Consider the following 27,821-nt stretch of genomic DNA (forward strand, 5'->3'; position numbering starts at 1 on the left):
CTCTGAAGTTGGGGAAAAAAATTGTTAAAGGTAACAAAATTCCTAGAATTCTAAGAATAACTAAAATCTACGTGCTGATGAACATGTTTAAGCAGTAATTTTCTAAAATTTCAAGGCTTTTTCCTAATTTGTTTTTGCATGTGTAAATCTAAAAGCCATTTACAATGAAAACTCGGAACATCCTGGCTTTCCATCCCAATATGCCTCTTTTGGGTCACATGGGGAAAGTGAAGTGCTGCTTGCCACAAGCAAGCAGCTTCCAGTTTGCCAGCACTTTAAGAGTATGGATTTCAGGTGCAAAGGCAGAGACATGTTAATTTTATAGGCTGGATTTCTGATAAGAAAACTTGAACAGAATAATCACACAATAGTTCCAAAGCCTTCAGGTTGGTTTTACAGTGACTGAAACATTAATATTCAAATATAATTTCAAGAGATAGAATTTTATGGGAATTTTCTTGGAATTTGGTGTCCAGAAATAATCCAATTTGGCCTTAAGGTGTGCACAAATTGGCATCTGAGAGAATTCACCCATAGTTTATTTTTAAGACCGCATAAGTGATGCAGCATTAGATATCTAGCATTTCTTAAAATGCTGCCATATGATAACCCCTTGTAGACTAATCTGTTTCCTTTTATAATATCTACTAATTACATTGACATATCCTGAAACTCAGAGCTTTGAATTCTGCATATCTTGAAGCTCTGTGCTGCTTTCAAGTGGCAAAGCTTGGATTCAATGTCCTTTTTCTTTAAGAAGAGTAAAATACAAATACAAAACCTAAATCCTTCTTACATACCTAATAACATGATTTTTTAAATGCTTTAAAAACTGTTTAAATTGCATTTAAGTTTATCGACAGTGTGTAGACATGCTGCCAGTTGTCATGTAGGCATTTTAACTAAAGCAAGATGCCAACACAGAGTGCTTGCTACTTTTGTACCACATGCTGCTTCAGGGTTAAAACTTTCCCTGAATGTTTGTGTATATGGTGACAAAGCTGCCACATGATCATGACAACTTGCCCATAACATCAGCTAAATATATGCAGATTTAAAAATGGTAAGCGTGCGTCTCTATGATTAGAGACCTATTCTGTTACAGTAAAAGCAGAAGCTAAGTCTTGATCTTTATTAAACAAGAATTGTTAAGTGTTCCCTCCAAATAAAAACAGCAAAGGTATGAATCTATACACATCAAAGGTATCCCATCATTTCTAGTGGTAGCAATTCTGTGTCCTATCTCCATGCGTCATTTGGCTTCACCATCTAATGTCCTGTTTGTATTGTAAGTGTTGGTGTGTGGTTATTAGGTTAGAGCTGTTTGCTTTCACATTGCCGAGGCAGCCCTTCTTACAAACTCCTGTTTTATAGATCTATGTAAGAGCACAATTTGAATATGATCCGGCCAAGGATGACCTCATCCCCTGCAAAGAAGCTGGCATTCGATTCAGAGTTGGCGACATTATCCAGATTATTAGTAAGGATGATCACAACTGGTGGCAGGGTAAACTGGAAAACTCCAAAAATGGAACCGCAGGTCTCATTCCTTCTCCTGAGCTCCAGGAATGGTATGTTGTTATTCCTTCCATTTTGCTTGACAATAAAAACAAAGCCCTGACCATCCTTTTTGACAACCTTCTATTCTGTTGTGTAAAACCTATTTGCCTCTGCTAGCTAAAGTTCAGATTAGTCATCCAAGAACTCTAAATCCTCAACATCTAGTAAATTCCTGCTTAGAGTCAAGTCTTGGTTTTACATAGAAGGGGAGAGGAAAGTCAAGAGAGAGAGAGGTTGAGCGGCAAGCCTCAAGTCATGGTCCCAGTCACCTCATGCTGCCTTAGAGCCCCCCACTCCCAAATGCTGCTTCAATCCTTTTAGAACCATGTTTTGTTTTGTTTTGTTGTTTTGTTGTTTACAGATTTTATTTATTTATTTGAGATAAAGCAGTGGGAGGTGCAGAGGGAGAGGGAGAAGCAGACTCCCCACTGAGCAGGTGAGCAGGGAGCCCAATGCAGGGCTCAATCCCAGCATCCTGGGATCAGGACCTGAACTGAAGGCAGATGCTTAACTGACAGAGCCACCCAGATGCCCCTGTTTGGTTTGGTTTTAAAACAAACCCTCTCCTTACCCGTTAGCATGGTCTCCCCATTCTCATTCTACCCCCCACCCCCACCCCAGCAGGCAAAAGCTCAAAGGCCATGATTCAGGGTCACTCAGGATATTTGAAGGTAAAAATGGGTTTTGCCTTTGGGAAAAAAAAAAGAGCAGCCAGAAGCTTCATTCTTTACCTTGCCAAGCCTTTAAAAACACTTACTTTGTTGGAAAGTTTAAGCAGTGAAAACAGGTTAAAGTCAGATAGCTTTTCAACACCATTTTGAACTGTGAGAAAAGGAGTCCCAAATTACTATATATTACTATCTATTTTGGTGAAATCCAAATGCTGTTGTTACAATTCACTTACTTGAACTCTGTTTTGAAAGATGCTGGTGATTTTGCTGTGGCTGGTACTTTGGCAATGTGTGAGAGATCTAGCAAGGAGATGACTCTATCTGAGGTTGTTTCACACAACCCAAAACAGCAACCATTAGACATTGGGGCAGTCTATCCCCAAATACTGGAACCTAGCTAACAGACGCCAGAGGCTCCGAGTCCACCAATGTTGATAATGGTTGATAATGTTTTTTCTCACTAAAGGGATTTCTCAGTGAATTTCCTTTGCATGATTGCCTCTGTTAGCTATCCTTTGTTTCCAAAAACGTTCTTACATTTAGATTGTCAGAGCTGATAAGAACTTCAGATGCCATCATTTAATGCGGAGACTCATAGACCCGGATAGAGGAAGTGGCAGGCAGCCTTCCATCTGGCACTGCTTTGCACTCCAAACTTTAAGAAAATTGTTTTTTTTTAAAAGAAAGAAAGAAAGAAGAAAGAAAGAAAGAAAGAAAGAAAGAAAGAAAGGAAGGAAGGAAGGAAGAAAGAAAGAAAGTTGTTTTTCTTTTTCTTTTTTTTCTTTTTTATTTCTTCTTTTTTTTTTTTGAAAGGAGAAATGTCTTTATTTTCCTGTGAGGGACTGTAGTTCTTGACGGACCAGGGGCCCCATAATCACAGCTGGCCCTGAGTCACAGATATGTTCTTGTCTCCATTATATGCCAAAATATTGTGCTCCTTCCCACTCAGTGGACTTAGTTTAGTATGATTGAAATTTATTTTCATTATTCTTCTATGATTTCAAGGGCCATGCTTAAGCATTAACAGGACAAAAGTGATTTCTGAATCACTTTGATGATGATGTCATTATGTCATTCGTGATATACATTTTACAAAATGTGTTCTAGCATGCTGCCAGATAAGCGTTTTTTTTAAAAGAATTCTGTAGATACCAGACCTCTTCTCCCTAGTCAGATCATCTGTTGAAATCTTGTTTCACTGATATCTAGAACTCCAAAGTCCTCCTGGAGGAACCCTGAGAAATGGCAGTGGGAACAGCAGATTTGCTCCCTGTCTCCTATAATGGTGGACTAGGTTATCTGAATCAATGCTCCTGCTGAAAAAAAAAGAAAAAGAAAAGAAAAGTGCTGTAGAAAATATGTTATTGAAAATTACCTTAAAAGCATTAAGCAGCCAAAAAGGTATTGGGCAACTCAGTGACTTGTTTTTACATGAAAGCCATTAATCAGAGTGATAGAAATTAGAGCACCAAATTGGCCCATTTTGCCAAAAGGACACATCTATTACTGAAAACTTTTCTGCCAGAGAATCAAGATTAAGACCTAAGGCCTGTATAAGCTGGGGGGAGTCTGTTAGGAGACCCGTCCCACATTGTCAGGACTGCAGAGGCAGGAGCAAACAAAGAAGTATGCCTTTGCTGCCCTCCAACAGCTGAGGACTAGAGACAAGGCTGCCTTGTCACTAAGCAAAGCCAAAGACACAAATAAAAGGAAAATAAAATTTCCCTGAAAAAAATCGTGACCGCTGGTCCACCTTGAATAGCTTTGTATCCAGATACACATAGCCTGGGACGGCCAGGGGATTTCCATCATCTGTTACAAACAAAAAGTCTCAAGGGGTGCCTGGGTGGCTCAGTCAGTTAAGCATGTGCTTTTGGCTCAGGTCATGATCCCTGGGTCCTGGGATCAAGCCCTGTATCAGGCTCCTTGCTCAGGGGAGTCTGCTTCTCCCTCTCCCTGCCACTTCCCCCTGCTTGTGCTCACTTCTGCCCCCCCCCCCCCTGTCATACAAATAAAATCTTTAAAAAAAAAAAAGTCTCTGATAGACTTTATGATAGACCTCATCCTAGAGCCTTTCCTCAACCTCCACATAAACTTTCACTAGGGCGGGGACCAACAGTCAAAAACAAAAAAACAAAAATCACACAGGCATACAAGGAAACCAGACCTGCCTGACAAAAGCCAACAGAGACAAACCCACTTTATATATTAGAATTAGGAGGCAGGGTTTTTCAATAACTGTGCATATATTTTAAAAATCAATTTAATAAGATTGAAACATATCTTCAGAGAATAGAGAAGTTGTTAATGGCAAGGAAGAAGAAGAACCAGAAGGAACTGTCAAGAACAAAAAACGCAGTAACCAAACCTCAGTGGCCACACACCTATTAGAAAGACAAAAAATTTTTAAAGTTCTCATCAAAGGTAAATAGATGAACAAATGATGGCATATTTATACAACAGGATGCTATGAAGCAATAAAAAGGAATGAACTATTGATACACGTAATATGGATAGAACTCAAAATCATTATGCTAATTTTCCAAGCGAAAGAGAGAAAAAACATACTGTATGATTCTGTTTATATGAAATTCCAGAAAACGCAAAACTAATCTATAGTGACATTAGTTGCCTGAGGATCCAGAGGAGAGAGGAGAGATGTGTGTATACATACATCAAAACTGATGAAACTGTACACTTTAAATATGTTCAGTTTATTATGAAAAAAAAGCAAACTTGAGAGGGACAAAGGGATTCTAGCTGGGATGATGAGAGAAGGGGCCCACTGGGCAGGATGTGCCTTGAGACCTGAGTCATACATTAGAGGTATAGGAAGGCATTCCCAGCAGCAAGAAAGAACAGCTGCCCTTGCTGGAAAACTGCATTGGCCTGTCGAATATCAGTGGGCATGCAGTGTCAGTGAGGAAGATTTCAAAAAATACTACCAGCCAGACCCAGAATCTTTATTCACAGTTGTTTCTACCAAGTGACATTTTTCACATCCTGTAGATGAGAAATCAATTTTTTGGACCCAAATGCCTTACCTTATTTATCCTTGTTAAATTCCATCTTGCTTGACAAGGCCCATCAGTCAAGTCCTTCAGTATATTTTGAGTCCCTAAATATGTCATCCCTCCCCTTGCCAATCAGACCCTCATCCAAGTCAGGAATAAAAATGTTAAACATGTGTTTGAAATTTCCCTCCAGGTTGACCTAAATCCTAACAGGATTTTCCTGTAGTTACTGAGCTAAAAGAAATAACATTCATTTCCTGAGTGGCTAGTGAAGACTGGTTTCATTCCTCTGACACTGCTTCATATATAGCCACACCACAAATTTTTATTGGGAACTTTTAACTTTTATTCTTTAAGCTTAAAAACATTGGTTATAAGGTACTAGGTACTCTATAGACTGTACCATAAGCTTCACGGGGTCAGGATTTGTCTCTTTTAACCTGTCAAAAATTCCTCGGTTTTGTTTATGCTTCCAAAGATCCTGTGCATCACAGAAGCTGTAGTTATGGATACAGCACATATTGGCTTGTACTGGAAGAGTCCTCAATGCAAAAGCTTCAGCCTCCTCTGTATGCCACTTAGGTAATATGTGGAGATTGACTTTGATGCTGTTGCTGAGAGTTCACGGTATTTCCCAATAAATGTCCTTCTCCTAACCAAAAAATAAAGGATTTAAATAAAAACCTCAATGGAGAGGAGAAAATAAGAGGACAGTCTTTTAAAGAAGAAAGAACAGTTCCCAACTCATTTTATGATGCCAGCATTACCCTGATACCAAAATTCACAAAAGGCAATCCAAGAAAACCACAGATGAGGCTCCCTCATGAACATAGATATAACAGTCCTCAGCAAAATATTAGCAAACTGAATCCAGCAATATTTAATAAGGATAATATATCTTGACCCAGTGGAGTCTGTACTGGGAATGCACAGCTGGTTCAACATTTGAAAACCAATCAAGTTGATCCATCGTATTAACAGACTAAAGAAAATCCACATGGTCCTATCAGTAGATGCAGAAAAAGCACTTGGTAAAATTTAACATCCACTCATGATTAAAACCCTCACAAACTGTGAATTAAAGGGAACTTCCTTAACCTGATTGAGAGGATCTACAATAAACCTACAACAGACGCTATCAGAAAGGAAAAAAACTAATTTTAGGTGATATGTTTCTATGTGAAGAAATTCAAAGAAATCTACAGATAAACTATAGATTTATATGTGAGGTCAGCAAAATGGTTGATATAAAATCAATGTACAAAAATCAATTTATTTCTATTTACCAACAACAAAGAGAAAAACAAAAAATTTTTCAAGATTTATTCATTTAAGAGAGCACTCACTTGGAAAGGCAGGGGGAGGGGCAGAAGGAGAGGGAGATAAGCAGACTCACCACTGAGCAGGGAGCCTGACATGGGGCTCAATCCCAGGACTCCGAGATCATGACCTGAGCCAAAATCACAAGTCAAGACATTCAACCAACTGAGCCATCCAGGTGCCCCAAGAAAATAAATTTTTTTTACATACCATACATTAACACCACTTGCATCACCTTAATACTATAAAGTATTCTTGTAAAAAAAAAAAAAGTTAAATTCAATCAGACCTCTAGATCTAACTATTTGGAGGAATGCAAAAGACAGGGACTTACTAAAGACACCACAAGGATGAAATCAGAAAAATACTGACTTGGAAACTATAGGACAACCAACCAGTTTTTGCAACACATAAATTGCAAGCGGTAAAAGGAGAGAGGGAACCTATAGATTTAAAAGTTTAAGGAGGGAATGATACTTGGATTTGTTTCAGAATAATCTAGGGTGGATAGGTTGTAAATAAAACAAGCCAGGAGTTAATAAATGTTAAAGCTGGGTTGTAGGTATTTGGGATTCATTACTCTCTCTAAAAATTACAATAATTTTTTAAACACCATTTGTATAACCTCTTTTTTTAATCTACAAGCTAGGAGCAAATCTAAATAAAGATGTTCAAGACACAGGAAAAATTATAACATTTATTGAGATATTAAAGAATACTATATTCATGGACTAGAAGACTCAATATTGTAAAGTTGTCTATTCCTCCCAGATTGATTCATAGATTCCATGTAGTCTTAATTGTTTTTGAAATTGGCAAGCTAATTTTAAAGTTTTAATGGAAATGCACAGAATCAAGATGCTCTTCTAGAATAAGGAGGGAGGCCTTGCTCCAGCTGATACCAATACTTACTATAAAGCTGCAGTAATTATGATAAAAAGATGTGGGCATAGAGATGTTCAAATAAACCAGCTGAAGAGAATCCCAAAACACTCCCATACATAGTCACTAGTGAGGAATGGATAGTTTTTTCCATAAGTCATGCTGGAACAATTAAGTAGCCATTAGGGGAAAAGACAAGAAAAAAATAGGGCCCCTAATTTCACACCATATACAAAAATCAATTCCAGTATATTAAGGATCAAAATATGAAAGAAAACTATAAACACTTGAGAAAATAATAGTGAAGAATATCTTCAGGAACAAAGAAGGATTTCCTTAAACAACATCAGAAATACTTTCCATAAAGGAAAAGATAGATAAATTTGACTTAAAGTAAGTTATGTTTATCAAAAGGTATACCAAAGGAAGAGTAAACAGGCAAGCCACAAAATGGAAGAAGTATCTGGAACACATATAACAGAGATGTAATATCCAGACCATATAAAGTATTCCTACAAATCAATGAGAAAAAGTCAACAGGAAAGGAGAATGGTCAAAAGACTTAGACACATTACAAAAGAAGAAATCCAATAACCAATAAACCTATAAAAAGGTGCTCAATCTCATTAATAATCCATAAAAGGCAGACTCAAAGTACAGCCCTATTCTATTACTTACCTGCTGCAGTAGCTAAAATTAAAGACTGATAATACAAGTGCTGACAAGGAAGTGGAACAGTAGGAACTCTCCTACTCCACTGGTGGGATTGTAAATCTCTACAACCTTGTAGGAAAGTCACTTGTCATTCTGATGGCAATTTTGGATTCTTGTATGTGGCTTACTCAGGGGACCCCTGGTTGTCCCACAAGCAAAATTGTTAGGCAAAATCACCTGTGGCAATATCCTGAAAGGCACATATTTGCTTAGATCAAACCTTAAGAGAGCAACTTTTTAATATTTGTGCTGAGTATTATAATCACATAGGACAAAATTAAAACTTTCTGATTGTAATTCTAACTGTGGTTTTAATTGTGTTTTTTTTTTCTTGACTAGAATTGCCATATAGCATTAGTGGATTTAGGGCAGCCCGGGTGGCTCAGTGGTTTAGTGCCGCCCTCAGCCCAGGGCATGATCTTGGAGACTGGGGATCGAGTCCCATGTCAGGCTCCCTGCATGGAGCCTGCTTCTCCCTCTGCCTGTGTCTCTGCCTCTCTCTCTCTCTCTCTCTCTCTCTCTCTCTCTCTCATGAATAAATAAAAAAAATTTTAAAGTATTAGTGGATTTAATTGTGGGGGTTTTTTTCTTAGACTAGAATTGCCATATAGTATTAATACCATTTATTAAGCATCTACTGTGCTGGGGAGATTATTTACATTTTTTTGCTCTAATCCTTTACAACAGCCATCCAAAAGGCTAAGAAACCTGCCAATAGTATGTACTGGCCAAGAGCGTGGGCTCTGATCCCAGACTGTGATTTGGGGCAAATTACTTAACCTCTCAGTGCTTTGATCCCCTCCTCTGTAAAGTGGTGACACAATTTCATGTTAAATGTTAGGAAGGTTAAATGAGTTAATACGTGTACATTTCCTAGGAAAGCACCTAACACTAAATGACACAGGATAATGAGTGATAGAGCTGAGAGTCAAACCAGACCTGTCTGAACTCAAAATTCCAAGCTCTTCCCACCGTGTGTTTAGTTTGCTCAGCTGCATCAATTAGTACGTGCTTGAGGAATGCGATGTCATTTTATTATAAACCTGTGTTTTGAAAACCTCTCTAGGAAATTGTTGTGAAAGCCAAAGAGCAAGCTTTATCTTGAAATGTTTGTGAGGTGTAGGTTCATGCAGGTTTGTATGAATTCATCTTCAAGTGAATGATTTTTCTGTTGTCAATATAAAACTTTACAGGAGATTTTTCTCTCTCCCCCTTCTCCCCTGGGTCAGGCGGGTTGCTTGCATCGCCATGGAAAAAACCAAACAGGAGCAGCAGGCCAGCTGCACTTGGTTCGGCAAGAAAAAGAAGCAGTACAAAGATAAATACTTGGCAAAGCACAACGCAGGTAGGGAAAAGTAGGTGTGTGACCAGGGCTGGGTAAACATGGCCAAGCTGAAAGTACATCTCTCATGTCAGTTCCGTCTTCAGAGTCCTCCACCCCAAAATCCCACCCGAGGTCTTCCTCAGTGTGCCAAACATAAGGAACCTCTACCTGCAATTCCTATGTTGGTTATCTACCAGATATTTTACAGAGCCCCACTTTCCAGGAAGAAATGCTTTTGGAAACAGCATTCTCTGGAACTAGAAGGACCCAGTACATTAAGTCCTCCCCTGAGAAATGAGAGCTTGAGAGTGTGCAGAGTCACCGGGATCCTTGCCCCTTGGCAGAGATCGATCTTGAGCAAATGTCCTCCTTCATGGCTCTTCTCTAGCCCTGGGACACAGCCCCGTGACACATTTCTAAGGGCAGAGGTGCACTCTTCACAGAGCTGTGCTGCATAGGGTCCGGTGATTGATTGGGTGGAAAAAGCACAAATCTGTTGGATACTAACGGCATTCGGTCCATTTCTGTGACTAGTCTTCTTCCCCCACAGTTATTTCCTGGCTCCTAAAAGACCAAGAGCATTATCTTGGCCTTCCCTTCACGCTTTTTGTCTATATGAAAACTTGCGTTCAACCTAAGTCAAAGTATCCACTTGTTTGCTAAAAACTGAAATGAATATCAAAAAAGCATGATCCGTCATTGCCGTAGAATTCCCAGAAGACTCACGGGATGTAAGTTAAGCTAAGGGAAATGCATGATGATATACAAAGTGGGATTTACTTATTTTCAGTAACTTCTCAATAGGACTCCTTTTTTATAAGGAACTTGTTCTGAGGAATTGCAAGCCCCAATATTGGCATTAGATTAGTTCCCAAGGTTTCAGAAATAACTCCAAAAATCAAACATGTGGCAAAAAAAAAAATCAATGTAGTCATGCATGCCCAATTTGACAGTAATAATGTTTCTGACAAATATGAAATGCACTTCTGTCTGTAGAATGTTATAACATGTTGTTAGCATCCACCAGGGAGATTTATTTACAAATTCTGAATTGCTCTTTTCTTAATCAGCAAGTATGCATTTTGAAATACTGCATAATGTGGAATGAATGAATGTGAGTGGCCACGTGGGTTCATTTCAAATGGTTCAGTTAAATAAGGAGTTGTTCCCTTCATGCTGGCTCCACTATATCCCATTCTTAATTCCAATAAAATATATAACACTTCTGATTGTTTGCCACTACAGAGCACTAGTGTAATAATGGCTTTTTTTTGTTTTATAAAGGGAAGAAATATTTAAAGCAGATGAAACAATTTAGCAACTGTTAATTGTAAATGCTCAAGTAGTACTATTTGAAGACGTTCACTGTAATGTCAGCAGAATGTCATTTAACACAAAATGTCAGTGGTTACTGCCAAGTCATCTTCATTTCCATCAGCTTCTAACAGGCTCACAAAATGTGTTGACATTTTATACGTGTGTGTGTGTGTGTGTGTGTGTGTGTGTGTGTGTAAACTTTATCATTTTTACAATTTTAAATGATGTATAGATATAGCTGGCATTATAATTTGAACCTAGAAAGAAAAGCAAAGAGATGGCTGGTTAAGGTTGTTAATCCATCACTAGCTTTATACTCTTCTAATGGAGGCCATGTAGACATAAGTATTCAGTATGCCATTATTCTTAATTCAGCTGTGAGGGGAAAGTAAGAAGCCAGTTGATTGAAAAACTAGAATCTCTAAATTCTGACGAAGAATCCATTGACTCCCTCACTTCAAAATTTTGTCAGAGAATCAGCATCCAATCTGGCAGCCAGTGTTTTCCACAATTTACTTTTTCCATTCTTCAGCCATGGGCATGACTGATCTTCCACTGTCCCTGCCCTGTCCAATTTCATTGGAGATGGTGCTTAGTGGCCCTGCAAACATACTTGTAAGCTTAACAGGCAACCTGAGTGAAACAGGGTACCAAATTAGCACCGCTAAGTTACAGCACAACCTGGGCAAGTCACTTAGCTCCTGTGGGCCTCGAAACAAGAGAACTGGGTTAGTCAGTGAAAGATATCCTTTCTAATTCTACAACTCTGGGTATCTCTGGTTCTTTCCTCATTGGGCTTGACAAATGAGTAGCATTTATTGAAGCCACGCACTCATTTACTGCCCTTTATCTCGGGCTTTAGCTCTGGCAAACACTGCCTATCAGGTTTGAAGGGTCTTGCCCTTGATAACAGAAGACTGGAGCCTCATAGGGATGGAATAGAATTGCTTTTTTGTGTCATCTTTGGACATTACACCTCCAACGCAAAACCACAGACCCTACCTAAGTTCTTTTAAATTTCGAACTAAGGAAAAAAAAATTAATTTCGAACTAAGGAGAGAGTCCCACCTCCACCACTGTCTTGTTATCTTTAGCATTTTCCCAAGCAATGGTCTTCTGGGCCTCTGAGCGCTCCCCATCATGCTTAAGGTCCCTTCTGTGTGTATTTGTCACTGCATGTGGGACCCTCCTCTCACGCCCTTTGATGCAACGTCTCAATTTCTTATAAGGTCCTTGTAGAGCCACCCAAGCTTCCTTGTAGAACTGGCATCCAGGTGTGTTTGTTATGGTGTAGTCAGAATGTCACTGGTGGGACTGCCCACCCCCCACCTCAAATCAAGCCTCATGAACTCTCCTATTGGTTTTTCTGCTCGAGAGAAGATGTCCAGCGTTTTTCTTGGGACTTTCTGAAGCATGCTGCCGGGCAAGGCCTTTCTGTCACCATCTCTTTGGACTCCTTCCCCCTCACCAACCAACCCTTCCATTTTGTTCATGACAAAGTCCAGCAGAACCATTTACTTAGTGGTCACTTTTACTTGACAGGAGATGAAATTGTCAGGAAAGGGAAGTCAAGTATGTTATCAGCTATTCTGCTTTGAGCCATGCCAAAAGGCCATCCTAGCATGAGGCGTGGCCTATAGAAGGAACTGCTGTGAAAGAAACAAATACTATTGAACTCCATCAGTATGGTGGATGCTTTGAGAACTTTGAAAAAATCATGTTCCTTAATGCCAAGAACTAGCCCAATGGGCTCATGGGCCACAAATCAAACTATATTTCCGAAGGATTTTTCTGGCTTTTTCAGAAGTTGATTGTAAAATACGGCAGAGCTGGGGAGTGTCTTCCCATAGTCCTTACTGAATTCAAATGAGGGCGTATGTCTTATCTCCTGCTTCAGATCTTTGAGAATTCAGCATATATTGATGGCAAGATCTAGACCTTCTCATCAAATTCTGAAGTTGTTTATATTTGTAGTACAAATGAAATATGGGAACTTTGTCAATGTCTAGAACTGATGGGAACGATACTAGAATTGTGTCTATTTCTGTCACCAGGGTATTCCATGTGTTTAGGTAAAGCAGAATTCTGTTCAAACTGTGTCGCCTACATCTCACATAAAATGGCAGTCTGTTAGCTGGATATGACCCACACATTAGTTCTGTTTTCTCCATATATGGTATTTGAAAGAATTTTAACTGGATATCACATTTGAAAATCAGATATTTAACATAAAAATCTGGGTTTCTGCCTTCCCTTGAAAGAAGAGAGAAATGTGGTGCCACTAGGCCGCCTTCCTCCATAGCAGCACTGGGTTGTTGATGTCCCTTTTGTCTGGACATTCCTTCTCTAGGACCCATCGTCCCTCTGCTCCATTCTTAAACCTGGCCCACGCACCCAAACACATTCACTGCCCAACCGCTGCAGGCATTCAAGTGCGCACCCAGCCCAGAGTTACTGGTGTGATAGGTCTCTTCTAATGGAGGTTTTTACAGTATTTGAACACTTGTAGTTTTTCCAAATGAGACAAGGAATCGATGCTAAAGGCTTATTTGTGGAAAAGATGTAACTAGAAAATACTTACCTAAACACATAAAAATGTCATGAATATTGAGTAGCTTACCAGGAAATCAGGGTAATATGAGCAAACTATGCCAGACAGTATTTCTGAAGCCTTGGGAATAGATTTGATTATGGTGTGTGTAGTGTTTACAGCAAATACATTTCCTGCAACGCATAAAAGATTTTTAGCCACATAAATTTGATACAAAATGTATTGTCAGGCGCTTAGAACTATACTCTTGAGGCATTGAGATTCCTCAGCCCTAGGACTTCCAAAATTAGTTTCAAGATCAGGTTGCCAATGTAAACTTGAGAGGAGAGGGGTCTTCATTAATTCATTTTTTTAACTATTAGAGCCCTGAGCGGTAGTATTTCAATATCCTGAAATAGTCCATTTACATATATACATGTGAACCCAGAGGGTTTTTACAGTACCATTCATAGGTGTGCTTAAATTATGCTTAATACCACAAATTAGCAGTTGAGTGGTTTTTAAAAAAACAATTACTTATTTCTCTTTAATACAGACAACTCTTAAGACAACAAAGAGTGGCCCATCATCTCACTGCCCTTTTGGCTTTTTTTTTTTTTTAATAAACGTAGTAGGCACCTGTGATTAGAAATTGCAAACAGTACAGGAAGATCCCAAATGAAAAGCAAAAGGCTTCTTCCACACCTACACTCCCCAAAGACGGTGTCTTGTAACTATTCCCAGATAAGATTTCCATGCATATTGCTAGTATATCAAAACCCACTGGCTTTTACATAAGGATATTGTTGAATTTTTATTAAAATGAGTTTGTTTCTTAATGTGATTTATTTGCCTCATGTTTAGAATATTGCATGGTAAAGTTTCTTTTGTGCATATTATACTTTTATTTTACTAATATATTAAAAGCCATATTTCAATGACCCCTGTACATTTTTCATGCTGTCTTACTCCCAATGGCCTCTGTGCATGTAAGTAACCTGTTGAGTGACTATGCCTCTTTGTTTTTAATGGTTTCCTTTCATTCAGTCCTTTTTTAAAACAAAAAATCCACAAACAACATAAAATTTTAAAAAGTTCAGCCTTTAAGTGTTCTCCTTATATGTGTCTTATTTTTAAATATCTCTTTTATTGTTTCTCAATCCTATGACCATGTGGTGATTTCATTTAGACCAGAGTAACCTCTTCATGCTACTCATTTATGGTTAAGATACCGATGTGTAACATACCTGTTCATTTGTCCATGGTGTCGACTGTTGATATCTAACTCATTCTTAAGTGTGTTTAAAAAAATGACCAATCGTAATTGGATAGGATGTCATTCCGAAAGCTTGTGCCATCATCATCTTGCTCTTCTGTGAGATGCTTGATTATTTTTATATATTAAAACATATCAGCTTGTTGATGCACCTCTTTCATAAGCATCCTTTTTCTTGATAGAAACATCATTTGGAGGGCAGTGGGTATAAAAAGCAATGCCGTAAGCATTCCTGCTTTTCTTTTTGCAACTCTAACACTTTGTAATTACTGCAGCACGACTAGCTAGCTCCCGCACACACACAACCTCAAGTTCGTTTTGATTTGGGGAGTCTGCCATTCTAAACACAGAAAGCATTTCTTGGGTTTTAGCTCTTGCTAGAGAATTAAAGTCTTTGAGTCAACCTTTATGGAATCAAGTTATCAAAAGGAAACAAATGCACAGATACCCATTAACATGCACTAACCCTATTTTAACACACTGTATTTTTTTTTCTTTTTAATAGTTTGGGAATGATAATTTTGTTCATTTGTTTGTTTCTGATCTGTTGCACTCCGAAGTATCCTGTTTTGCATTTTAAGGTTCTTTGCTACTGGGAAGATCACAAATGTTAAGGACTGAGCTGAGAGCCAAAAGCATTATGGCCATATTGTTTCAGAGAGGAGAAGCTTCTCTAGTGATTGACTGAAGCATCCCAGATCCCTTTATGGCACCATGGAATCAATTTTATTGAATTTATTTCAACCCCTCTGAAATCTAGAGCTTATTGAGTGACTCTTCTCTTAAAAAGATACTTCAGTGTGTACCTGGCAACATTTGGGTGTTACCACGCAGAAAACTTACAGGAAACACTGGCTCGTGATTTTAGCCTTCTTGTGAGAATTTTCAAGTAGACTGCCTTGGACTTCAACAGGAATGGTCATCCTCTCGGGGAGGTTTTTGTAACCGTTTTGTGAAGAGGCAGTGTTTCCAAAAAACAACAACAACAATGTTTTTGAAAGCATTTCTTCTCAGTCTGTAATGATGGGAGAACTCCCCTTTTGCAAAGGTTTCCGAGCTCAGACTCTGCCTCATGCCGCTTTCCATTCTGTCCATCCTGACCTCTGTCTGGCACACGGGCTGACAAAGTTTGGGGCCCCGGGAAGCATGTTCCCCAAGGCTTTTCCATCAAATGGATAGCTGGGTTACAGCAAAACTTGTGAGATGCTCATTTCAAAAGCTTGTGAAATCAGTTACAGAACTTGACTTTGAAAGAATCTGGCATGCTACCTTCAGCAACTCTGTTGAAAGAAAGGACCATGAGTTTAAAAGACCAGCTGTCCATGCATCTCTCATCCATCCCTAGTGATAATCTAACAGCCTCTTTCTTGGTTAACTTTAGTTGCATTCATGCTATATTCATGTCAGTCACTGTCTACAGACTTTTTCTTTTTAGTATTGCTGATTTCTTAGAATTGCAAAAATATGAACAGCATGTGGTTCTGAATGACTTTGTATGATTTGTTGGATACCGCATGACAAGATATGCAGTATCTCTTAGAATTTGGGCTTTTATGCATGTGCTCAACATAATCTTTGGATGCCCCTGGTTCTAAAGTGCATTTTCATGGGCTTGAAAATGAAATTTTTCTCCCAAAAGGTTATAGGACTAAAATTACATGTAAGCTACAGATCATAAGCTGGACTCATATTTTTTGAAGACACGGTTTGACTATAATTTTAGTTCTGCCAGTAAAATTATAATTGATGTACATGAACTACTCCTGTAAATTTACCTTTCTTCTAAATCTTTGCATTTTAGTGTTTGATCAATTAGATCTTGTTACATATGAAGAAGTAGTAAAACTGCCAGCATTCAAAAGGAAAACACTAGTCTTATTAGGTAAGTTTGAGTGTATAAGTGACTTTCTTAGTCTCATCCTCAAAACAGTTTGAGTGTTATTAACAATTGTCAATGTCACCTTCTTTTTTAAAAATGACATAGGTGCGCACGGTGTTGGGAGGAGACACATAAAAAACACCCTCATCACGAAGCACCCAGACCGGTTTGCGTACCCGATACCACGTAAGCAATGTCTCACTTTCTTTTAAGTCTGTGTGTCCTGGTACACGTACTGTTTTCCATTACATAAGCAATAGCTGCTCATTGTGGGAAATTTGGAAGATCCAGAGCCAAACAAGGCAGAAACTGAGTTAACAATAATCCCAACCCCACTCCCCCAGTAATGGCGCTCTAAAACATTCTGTTGTAGACTCTCTCAGGCTTCTCTCATGCAAACATAGGTAGTGTGTGATTTGTTTGTTGTTTTTTTTTCACAAAATTGGGCTCATCCATTCTGTTGGTAACCTAGTTTTCCCCACAGTATGGCATAAACATGACTCAGATTAATAACTCTTCAGAAGAATGGATCTGAAAAGGATAGTTTTCTTTGCTAGAACAATGTTCTCCTTAAATGTACCTAATTGACTTCCATCCCTTTGAAAACCAAACATGCTAGCAGTTGTTTATTATAAAGAATTTACAGTCTGTAACATTTTTATTCTGCTTATTTTCTCTATCTTACCCTTAACTTTTTGCCCTCTGCTTCCTCAATATAAGATGAAGTAATTCCAGGAATATAAAGAGGGTTTGAGATCAGGAAGCGCCAGCAAATACTGGATAAATGGTAGCCATGCTACAGCTAGCATTGTTTTTAGTATTGTTATTCCAGAGTTTAGAATTTGAACGCCAAAAGCTTTCTGGCAGGTAGTTTTGTTGGAGGTGGGGAGAACTAAAGGAGAATGAGTTGTGAGAGCAAAGAGAGAAGATGGGAAGATTGGCTCCACCGGGTAGGGCCTCCTGCTGCCTTCCTGAAGCCATGCCAACACCACTTCTGGTTTTCTCTGCACCCCGAGAGGAGAGCCGTGAGGCACAATAAGACGACACCCTCTTTCCAGAACCCTGTCTGATCTACACAAAAAAGGAAATTCACCAAATACCATCTCAGTTGGTACCTCTGAGGTTTTCTTAGTAAAACACTTTGAAATGTTCTTTTAATTCTCCTTATGTCTAGATCTTGAGTACAGCCAGCTTCACTCATATTTAGTTTTCCTGATCACATAACAGTTGAATGTCCATGTTATGAAATGGGCAGGTAACTAGCTTGGTTTTGAAGCATATCCTTGCCAACCTCAGTCATGAAGTCCCTCTGTCAGATATTGGATGGTTCCCTGCCGAGGCAACTCAGAATAGTACAGCAACAATACACGATGCCATTTCTTCAGCTTTTTATGTGCCTGGAGAAAGAGTTCTTTAAAACCTCCACGTTTGAAGTCAGTCAGACAGGCACTGAGGGGGGCACTTGATGGGATGAGCACTGGGTGTTATACTATATGCTGGCAAATCAAACTCCAATAAAAAAATATACATAAAAAATTTTTCTAAATGAAGTCAATCAGAGAAAGACAGTTGTCCTATGATCTCACTCATATGTGGAATTTAAGAAACAAAACAGGATCATAGGGGAAGAGAGGAAAAAATAAAACAAGACGAAATCAGAGAGGGAGCCAAACCATAAGAGACTCTTAATCATAGGAAACAAACTGAGGGTCACCGGAGAGGGGTGGTGGGAGTACAGAGTAACTGGGTGACAGGCATTAACAAGGGCACGTGATATGATGAGCACTGGGTGTGATACAAGACTGATGAATCACTGAACTCTACCTCTGAAATGATGAAGACATTATGTGTTAATTAATTGAATTTAAATAAAATTTAAAATGAAATAGATAAAACCTCCACATTTGGATGTCCCTGAGCACTTATACCTTCTATTGGTCTAGTTGGGGCAGGGAGTTCCCCGTGGGTTTGGACCCAGGCCCACAACAAAGAGGAGCACAAATTTGTCCTTGCTCAAGGAGGGAAACTGATGGAAGGGAGGGGGGAAGGGGAGAGGAAGGAAGGAAAGAAGGAAAAAAGAGGTGAGAGGAAGGAAGATTTAAACCAGTGTTCCTGGCTTGTCTGGGAAAACATTTTCTAAACAGTGTTTTACAGAACCCTGGTTCTGTTATTATCCCATAGAACTAGGACTTATTGGCTGATATTTTAGAACACATCACCTTAGGTTAGGGGTCAGCAAATCTTTTCTCTAAAGGACTAGATAGTAAATATTTGAGGCTTGGACGGCCATATGGTCTCTGTCACAACTACTCCAGTCTGCCATTGTCGCAGCCATAGACAACATGTAAACAAATGGGCATGGATGTCTTCCAATAAAATTTTATTTACAAAAACAGGCCCTGTTTGGCTCACAGGCCATGAGTTTGCCAGCTCATGGTGTAGGTCTTTACTAACTACTGTGATCATATCTGGCCAAGGTCATTGTAGTCTCAGTGTAGTACACCTTCTGCTATATTCTAACAATCTCCTTTTGGAAGCTGCCATAGAGCAACACTATCCAATAGGACTTTCTCTGATAGTGACAGTTTTCAGTATCTGCACTGTCCGCTACAGCAGCCAGTAGCCACATGTGGCTACTGAACCCTTGAAATGTGGCTAGTGAAACTGAGGAACTGATCATTCAATTTTATTTAATTTCAATTTATTTAAATTTAAATGTCTGTATGTGATTTTCCTTTTTCTTTTTTTTATTCTTTTTTCCTTCTGCTTAAGACCTAACTGCATTAAGGCATACAGTAACTTATGTTAATCTTGGGTCATTTAGTGTCTTTCTCCTGTGGTAGCCCACAAAGGGATGAACTAAATCTCCTCTAGACACCAAAAAATTCACCAAATCAAACAACTAACCAGCTACTGTGGTCTGATGTCACACAGATAAATATGGTGTCGAGAATTTAGTTCTACAAAGCTACCAGGGATGGGACAGAGCACAAGACATATACTAAAGAATCCACAGCTTTTAAGAATAGATGGAGTTTGGGTAGATTCCACTGGGAGCGTCAGCTCATGAGCTCAGCCTTTTGAGCCTCTCTTGATACATGACTTTCTTTGCAGATACAACCAGACCTCCAAAGAAAGATGAAGAAAATGGAAAGAATTACTACTTTGTATCTCATGACCAAATGATGCAAGACATCTCTAATAACGAGTACTTGGAGTATGGCAGCCACGAGGATGCAATGTATGGGACAAAACTGGAGACCATCCGGAAGATCCATGAGCAGGGGCTGATTGCAATCCTGGACGTGGAGCCTCAGGTAACAAGTGGCCACTTGCAGACCCCATCAGCCTGCCTGCATGCTAAGTTCAGGTTCTGAAATCAAAAATGCCATCAGAACGGCATGGACCGCATGATAAATAAGCCATAGGACAGTAGTAGCAGTGCAGGCATCATGGGTTAAGAGTCTAGAATGCAAACTGACTTATCAGTGGGCTCAGTGTACACACCATGTATTTAAGAAGCAACAGTATGCTCTTAGGAGATTCATTATACTCAGCAGCTCAATAAAAGTATCTGATTGGGTCCGTGCCTGCCAGAAATCTGACAATAATGTGACCTCAGGATGAGACTCTGGTGCTTTGTTATCACAACAGCCACCTTTCCTCTCTCAGTACAGCTCACGCTGGACCATTAAAGCCTCTGGCAGCATCTTCTGTTAATCACCAGCAGGGAACTCTGATCCTGGGGTCTGGGTCTGGTCTGAAACGCAGCCCTGGCTTTAGGAAGGCAAGCATGAGTGAGCCCAGGGGTTGCCAGACGGAGCGGGGCTGGAGACCTATGGTGGTTCTTAGCCTCCACCGTCTCTTTACTGAGGATGATGCCCAACCCCAGGCTAAAACTGGGAGGGATATGGAAAGCTTCGAGGACTCAGAGCCAGACACTAGGATGACTAGATAATCTGTAGGGAAGGCCTAACCTAGATGCAGTGGGAACTATCCAACTCGAAAAGGAGAAAGCCACACATCAAACATGTAAGGAAGCCAAACATGTGAGAGAGGCCTTGCATCAAAAATGCTGACAGGCTGGGGCGCCTGGCTGGCCCAGTCAGTAGAACATCCAGCTGTTAATTTCAGGATTGTTAGTTAGAGCCCCACATTGGGTGTAGAGATTACTTAAAAAAAAAAAAAAAAAAACACAGACATGCTATTTTTTTCATCTCTGAGGACAAATCCAGCAGAAGGGAGACTTAAAGCCCAGTAGAAAGGATATTGTAAACACGGAGCAAGTTACAGGAGACTCCTGGGCCTGCCATTTCTAAGACCAGTCTATGCCCCAAATCCCTATCACTTAGAAATAGAATTTGTATACCACCTGCTGAAATGGTCAACCAGCTTCCCATTTTGCTAGGCTTCCCTGGCTGTCACAGGCCAGGACGATCCCTGTTCAAGGGCACCCTATGAGGCTTGGTCCCCTAGCCATCCCTAAAGGGAGGAGGGAAACTGAGTCAGCACGGTCTGTGGGACCCATGGCCTGGCAGCTCACTCACTCAGCTCCAAGATCCTACCATCATGGCCAGTGAGCTCCCCCATTTCCTTTCACAGCACCTGATGGGGTTCTTGAACTTGGAATGTGGTTAAGGGGTTGGGGAGGAAAGCAATAGAGCAGTGAACGCCATCCAGTTTACTTAGCAATAAACTTGGACCTCTCGAGAACTAATTATATAATGTGGAATATAGCTGGATTTCTGTTTAACTCCGAATCCCTCCTTACTAGGGATAGGAAAAATCTTCTGGCCAGGGGTGGCTAGAGGCAAAGTCTCAGTCCTGGGCCTGGTCTTCACCATCCTCTCCTTTGTTCCACACTGGTCTTCACCTGAATGTCTTTTTCTGCTGGTAGTAATGTCTGTAGCACTATGCTGGCTGAAGGGCTCCTCAGACCCCTCCGCATTACCCAGGTCCATTTTCCAGGACTTTCTGCCCTACCTGCCACTGCCACTGCCACCCTCCTGGTGCCCAGCTCTCCCCACACCCTTGCCTAGGCATGCATCGCTCTGCACCACTGAGTGGGCGTGCTGCGGCCTTATCAGGAAAACCACGCAGTCACCTTTACAAGTGACCCCGGGCCCCATAGCACCCGCTGCCCCAGGCTGGGCACTTTCCTGCTCCCCTTACTGCTGGATGAACTCACTGCATTCCTCTCTCCCACCTTCCTGTCCCTACCCCAGAATTGTGACTGCTCAGGGCTCCCCACCCCAGAGGGTGGGACCAGGGATCACCCAGGGCCTGCTCCCCTCATTGGCATGGTCGACCACGCTGGTCCCGGGCTCACCTGCCTGGGACCATGCTAGCCCACTATAGACTCAAGCCAGGGCCCTTGCCTCGGGGTGCAGCTGCAGACACCCACACAGTCCGCAGCCACTGGGCTTTGCCCTGCAGCTGCCCCTTCTACCCCACAGGCCAGGCAAGGCTGGCAGCCCACCTTCAGGAGGCCGGCTCCAGGAGGCTCTGTCCTCAGGACACCTTTCTCCTCACCCTTTCCCACCCCAGCCTGTGTGATCCCACACATACACTATATCCCACGGAGAGCTTGACTCAGCCAGCTTGTGTGAAGCACTTATATTCCAAGTGTTGTGTCAGGAGCTAAGAATACAAATAAGCTGGTGAGGGTGATATTCATCCCTTGGTGTGCATCAAAAACTCCCCAACAGGAGAAATGCCATGTGGCGTTTTCAAAACCCCTCTCATGTCTGCCACTGCTGACTTGTGCACCGTAGGGAGACCACCCAGCACTGGTGCTCACTGAGTCTGGGCATATTATTCAGTGCCATCTTAGCTTATTTTAGACAGGCCGAACTGAACACATGTCTGACACTATATATGTTAAGACGTTGTGGTCCAACTTTAAATCTAGAGGGTCTTAGTAAAGATTAAACTAGGAGCAAACCAGTAACCTGGCTTCTTTTAAAATGAGAAGAACAGGGACACTTGGCTGGCTCTGTTGGTAGAGCATGCAACTCTTGATCTCAGGATTGTGAGTTCAAGCCCCACATTGGGTGTAGAGATTACTTAAAAATAAGATTGTAAAAAGAAGAACACTGTTTGGCAGCCCTGGTGGCCCAGCAGTTTAGCACCACCTTCAGCCCGGGGCGTGATCCTGGAGACCTGGGATCAAGTCCCACATTGGGCTCTCTGCATGGAGCCTGCTTCTCCCTCTGCTTGTGTCTCTGCCTCTCTCTCTCTCTCTCATAAATAAATAGATAGATAGATAGATAGATAGATAGATAGATAGATAGATAGATAGATAAGATCTTTTTTAAAAAATTTAAGATGAGAAGAACAGGCTATGTTCCTACCATGCTGTGTATTTGGCAAACATGAGTACTCCTCCCCAACTCCTTGGAACCCTGAGACAGGTATCAGTAGCAACCTTCGTAGATGAAGAATCGAGGTGTACGATAACCATGATTCGACCAAGGTTTCACAACCAACCGAGAGGGAGGTTTGAGCTTGAACAGTGTTGGCCTGGGCTTTGGTTTTTGTACAGTTGGCCCCAGCCTCCTTTCACTGTTCCACCCTGGGAATCCTTAACCTCATCCACCTTGTATATAGTCGTATGATTTAAATCTTTTTTTTAATGTTTAGAAAAATCGATAAGGCAGTCAAAACCTGAGGAAGAACTATAGAACTTCTTTTTCATTGAAATAAAACCATGGCTCCAAAAATAATCTTAGCACCAGGGTGTCACCAGAACTTACCATGATGGTTTTAGATTTTCATTTTATTCTGGTTTATCTATTTGTGACTTTAAAAAGTTAACAGTAGCAGAGCATGTGTGATTTTGCTCTTGCCCATAGTGGGAAATGTTATCAGCAAGGGGTAGCCAGGGTAGCTGCTGTCTTGTTAGGAATCTGCACTTTAAAACAAGAGCCCAGTTCTGAGCTAGGGGCTGTTCTGTGAAAGATGATCTCTGGGGTCATTGTGCTCTTCCTTAAACCCTTACATTTTTATACAAAATGACTCAGACACTTGCCCTTATGTACTTTTTTAAGTTTGCAAAGCAGATCCATCTTAAAGCTATCTGCATTGTAGATACTTGATCAGATGCATTTTCGTTCCTTACACATGGTAACCAGGGATGAACTATTGGCCATATAGGTGCCGTAAAATCAATTTGTCTCCACAGAAGAGAACTAAAGACTTGACTTTAAATCTTAAACTAATGGTGCTTTGGCTGTTTGAATCCAACGTATTTTTGGCAGTCTCTCTATACTTTCCGTCCTCTCTGGGATTCAGAAAGCGATCCTTCCCTGTAAATACTAACAGATTTTGTATCTTGTCTTTAGTCAGAAAGGAAGAAGGTTTAGAGACCTTGAACCCTCACCCTCCCACTCCCCCCCCCCTTACCAGCCTGAGGGAATGGAATCCTTGTGAAGCAATTCCAGTTGCTGTCCCTGAAGCGACCCTAGACCTTGGGCTCAGAGACAACACTTGAGACCCATAGGTAGAGAGCAGAGAATGGAGACACAGTTGTTCAAGAACAACTTAGGAAATGTGTGGTGACTCCGCTGAAGATCTGAGGGCTACTAGACAAGAAAATCTCACTCCGGACTTGAGGGGCCTTTTCATTTTTGAAAATAACAGAGAGGGGGGGAGAAAATAACATAGGCTAGGAATCGAACATCAAAGCCCTGAGAAAGCTCCTGTAGCTACTATGATCAGCATGCAGGTTGGCTCTGAACTTCCTGGCAAGCAGGACAGAGAGGGGAGTATCCTGGATCCCATAATTCTCATCTCCTAGAAGTATGCCAGTTCTTTCTTTGGGATTACCTGCTGAGGGATGAGAACCTAGTCCTTGGACACAATCAGTGTGGCAAGCACAGCCTGCAGTGACAGCCAGCTGTGTGCAGTAAGCACGGAAGGACCCATGTCCTGATGGCTAAAGGCTTGGGGCCTACGTGCCGCATGGAGAAGGGGCACATGCAGGATGCTCACATTTGCCGTGGAGCGTGCTTTCCAGGGTTGCAATACAAGGGCAAGCTTTAGACCTTAAGATCTTTGAAAAACTGAGTGGTTGTCAGGCTGGGGACACTGAGCAGAGAGAGGATCATTCCACGCCTGGGGTGTCCGTCTCTGCCTCACCTGTAGTTTCCACTCCACATCAAGGCTGCACAGACTTCCCATCTGGCCCTCGAAGTAGTGTCAGGGACAGAAGCCGGGGTAGGTCCCATGCACTAGAACATCTTCCCAGCTCAGCTGCCCAGAGGCTGCCTGTGGTGGATGAGGAAACCTGTCCACAGACCCTGTATCCACCTTGTTTATGAGCACAGGAAGGATGGGGAATGGGCCATGGGGAGGGTGGAGAGGCCCAAAATAATAATGACAGAAAAGAGGATTTCTAAAGGAAGATCTCCGTTAAGCACGAGTGAGCTGTATATGCACTTTTCCAGAATGTTTGTTCCTTGCTGAAGTCTTCAATCACAAAAGGGTTGGCAAAGAAATTGCCAATTACCTCTGTCAAAAATGAGCATAAGCAGGCTCAGAGAGCTTTCTCACAAGGGGAATGTGACATTCACAATTGAAGCATTTTTATAGGACCAGTGAGACAATGGGCCAGGCTCCCATAACCCACAAGGCGATACTGTTCCTGAGATTCCAGAACCTGATCACAGTGCAAGAGAACCTTGCACTAGACGTTTATTATCCAGGTTGTCTCTCACGAGCCTGTATGTTCAGAGGCCAGGAGATTCCCTTCAGCCACAGAACACCGTGCCCTCTGCCAATCATAGGTGACACTTTTACATTTTCATTTTAGCATGAAGACTGTTTATGCTAGGCGCCATCCAGGGCAGGAAGGAGACAACCAAACAAGACCCAGCCCTCCCCCCTCAAGCTCACCCTCTAGTATCTGGGCACTTGCATGTGTGGTGCAGTGGGTACCCTGGGGGCACCCAGGAGGGGCACCTGAGCTAGCACAGAGCTCCCAAAGGATGAAGACAAAAGAACACTGGTGCTAAAGGATCACTCAGCCAGGGCAGGAGGAAGAATAGGGACGGAGAGTCTGGACAGAGGGAGTAGTAAGAGAAAGGCTGGGAAACCAGAGAGAGCGTGGCCCTTTCTGGAACTGGAAGTAGTTCAGCAAGGCCAGTCCATGGAAGGGAAGGGGCAGAGAAGGGCAGAGGGAGGCTGATGAGATAAGCACAGGCCAGCTCAGGAGGGAGGGAGCTGCCATTTACGGTGAGGAGTGTGCATTTTATCCCCAGGCCAAGAGGGGGTCGAGGGGTCTGAAGCAAAGGAGCCATACAGTGGGATTTGCCTTGCCAGAAGATCGGTCCCTCTAGCAGCAGGCTTTAGTACAGAGGCAGAGTGACCAGCCTGATTACTACTACAGTCAACCAGGCAAAAGAGGGAGGAATAGGAGTAGGACAAAGCACACGATTGAAAAGTCATCAAGAAAGCAAAACATGCAGATAACAGAATAGACACGTTAATTGCTCATATAAAGGACAGTAGAGGTTCCTCCCCGCCGATGCAGACAAGTCAAGGACCTGTCAGTCTCTTGTGAAGTGTGTGCCTGCGGATGCAGGGTTCTGTGCTGTGGAGGAGAGTCCACAACCCGTAGGAGGCTCACGTCCTCGTGGCCGGGAGCTGATGAGTAATCCCTTACCCGAGTCAACGAGTCGGTGGACGTTGGCAAGGCTTCAAGGCTTCGGGAGGGAAGTGAACTGGCCTCGGGGCTCCCTCTCCCTCCCTGGAACACAGCATTTTCCTGTGGGCACAGCAACCCCCTGGGGCCACTGAGCTCCTTTAGCTGCTGCAGCCTAGGGCCCTGGACAAGGTGCCCCTGCCCACGGGGACCTTTCATCCGGGGGACTGTGAACACAGCCTAATTTGAGAGAGAGTGAGCACAAGCGGGGAGGGGGAGAGAGAGAAGCAAACTCCCTGCTGAGCAGGGAGCCCAACAAGGGGATCGATCCCAGGACCATGGGATCATGACCTGAGCCAAAGGCAGATGCTTCACCAACTGAGCCACCCAGGAGCCCCTGGTGTTGACTTTTCTGAGGATAAGGAAGTCTGACTTATTCACAGGATTCATAAAAAACATCCAGTTGGTCAGCTTTCACTTGCTGATGGCTATTGTCCATCCTTCGGAAGGAAAGGAGTATGAGGGTTCACGGATAGAGCTGGTGATGTGCTGCTGCGGGGCTGGGAGTTTGAGTCAGAGGCTTGTTCAGCCAGGTGGTTTCGTACAGACTCGTTCCACAGCTGCACTCACTAGCTTTTTTTTTTTTTTAATTCAGTTAGCCAACATATAGTATATCATTCATTTCATCAGAATTCAGTGCCTCGTCAGTTGCCTATAACACCCCATGCCTATCCCATCCTGTGGCCTCCTCAGTGCCCATCCCCTCACCCCACCCCCTCCAGGCACCCTCACCTTGTTCCCTGCATTTGGGAGTCTCTCAGGGTCTGTCTCCCTCACTGAAAACTGAATGGGAAGTTCCTCGTTTGTTCATCTTCTGAGTCTCCCATGTTTGGTCCGCAGGCGCTGAAGGTCCTGAGAACTGCCGAGTTTGCACCTTTTGTCGTGTTTATCGCTGCGCCAACCATCACTCCAGGTCTGAATGAGGTAAGGCCTGGTCCATTTCCATGGCCCATCGTCTTAGGGACCCGTGGGCGCTGTATGCTCCAGAAGGAAGCCCTGACTCTGCCAGGCAGCCGGGCGGAGGGGCGGAGGCTGGCCAGGCTGCCTCCGCTCCCCAGGGGGCCCCATGGAGCAAAGCAGCAGCCCCCACACCTTGCCCCCCAGGCCAGCCCTCGGCCCCTCTGCCAGAGGAGAGCTCCAGGGCTTCCCTGACCTCGGCCCAGTGGCAGCCTCTGCCCTGGGACCCACGCAGTCCCCAGAGATGAGCCAACCTAGAAACCAATCCCATATGCCTCTTGGGCCAGCTCAGCTCAGCTCAGCGGTCTGGAGCAGTGCCTGCCGTGGTTGGTGTCCCCCTCTAGTACTCAGCTGACTCCGAGGGCCTTCTGAGGCTGGGCAGATGCTAACGTGGTCAGCACATCGGTGTGTGTGGTCAGCACATCGGTGCCCACCTGCTGCAGGTTCACTCTTAAGAGGAGACTCCGGCACAGAGTGACCCGTTGCATCTGCCAGGTAGAGAAACCAGCAGAGGAGAGGGCTCCTGGCTCTGTTCAGCTAACACCAGCTAACCCCACCCAAGCTAGTTGACAGTACAATTGAGCCCTAGAAATTTGCACTTTGCATACCTGTAAGGAAGATTAAATCTTTACATGTCTAGGTTACTCATCTTTTTAGTCATTCTTTTGCAAAAG

At 42.3% G+C, this 27,821-nt stretch overlaps 1 protein-coding gene across 13 annotated transcripts in view; it reads left to right on the forward strand.

The window, feature by feature from the left end:
• The window catches only part of CASK (calcium/calmodulin dependent serine protein kinase), a 350,134-nt gene that overhangs the window by 317,825 nt on the left and 4,488 nt on the right, over positions 1–27,821 (forward strand). For 8 of the 13 annotated variants that reach the window (XM_077888807.1, XM_077888813.1, XM_077888814.1 and 5 more), the window contains 6 exons: positions 1,375–1,571; positions 9,391–9,506; positions 16,410–16,490; positions 16,593–16,673; positions 19,602–19,804; positions 27,031–27,114. In XM_077888807.1, the coding sequence (XP_077744933.1) occupies positions 1,375–1,571; positions 9,391–9,506; positions 16,410–16,490; positions 16,593–16,673; positions 19,602–19,804; positions 27,031–27,114 (762 nt within the window). The remainder of the gene's footprint in view (positions 1–1,374; positions 1,572–9,390; positions 9,507–16,409; positions 16,491–16,592; positions 16,674–19,601; positions 19,805–27,030; positions 27,115–27,821) is intronic. The other 5 variants (XM_077888808.1, XM_077888811.1, XM_077888816.1 and 2 more) reach the window with 1 other exon arrangement.

The sequence above is a fragment of the Canis aureus genome, chromosome X, assembly GCF_053574225.1.
Source record: "Canis aureus isolate CA01 chromosome X, VMU_Caureus_v.1.0, whole genome shotgun sequence".
NCBI lineage: Eukaryota > Metazoa > Chordata > Mammalia > Carnivora > Canidae > Canis > Canis aureus.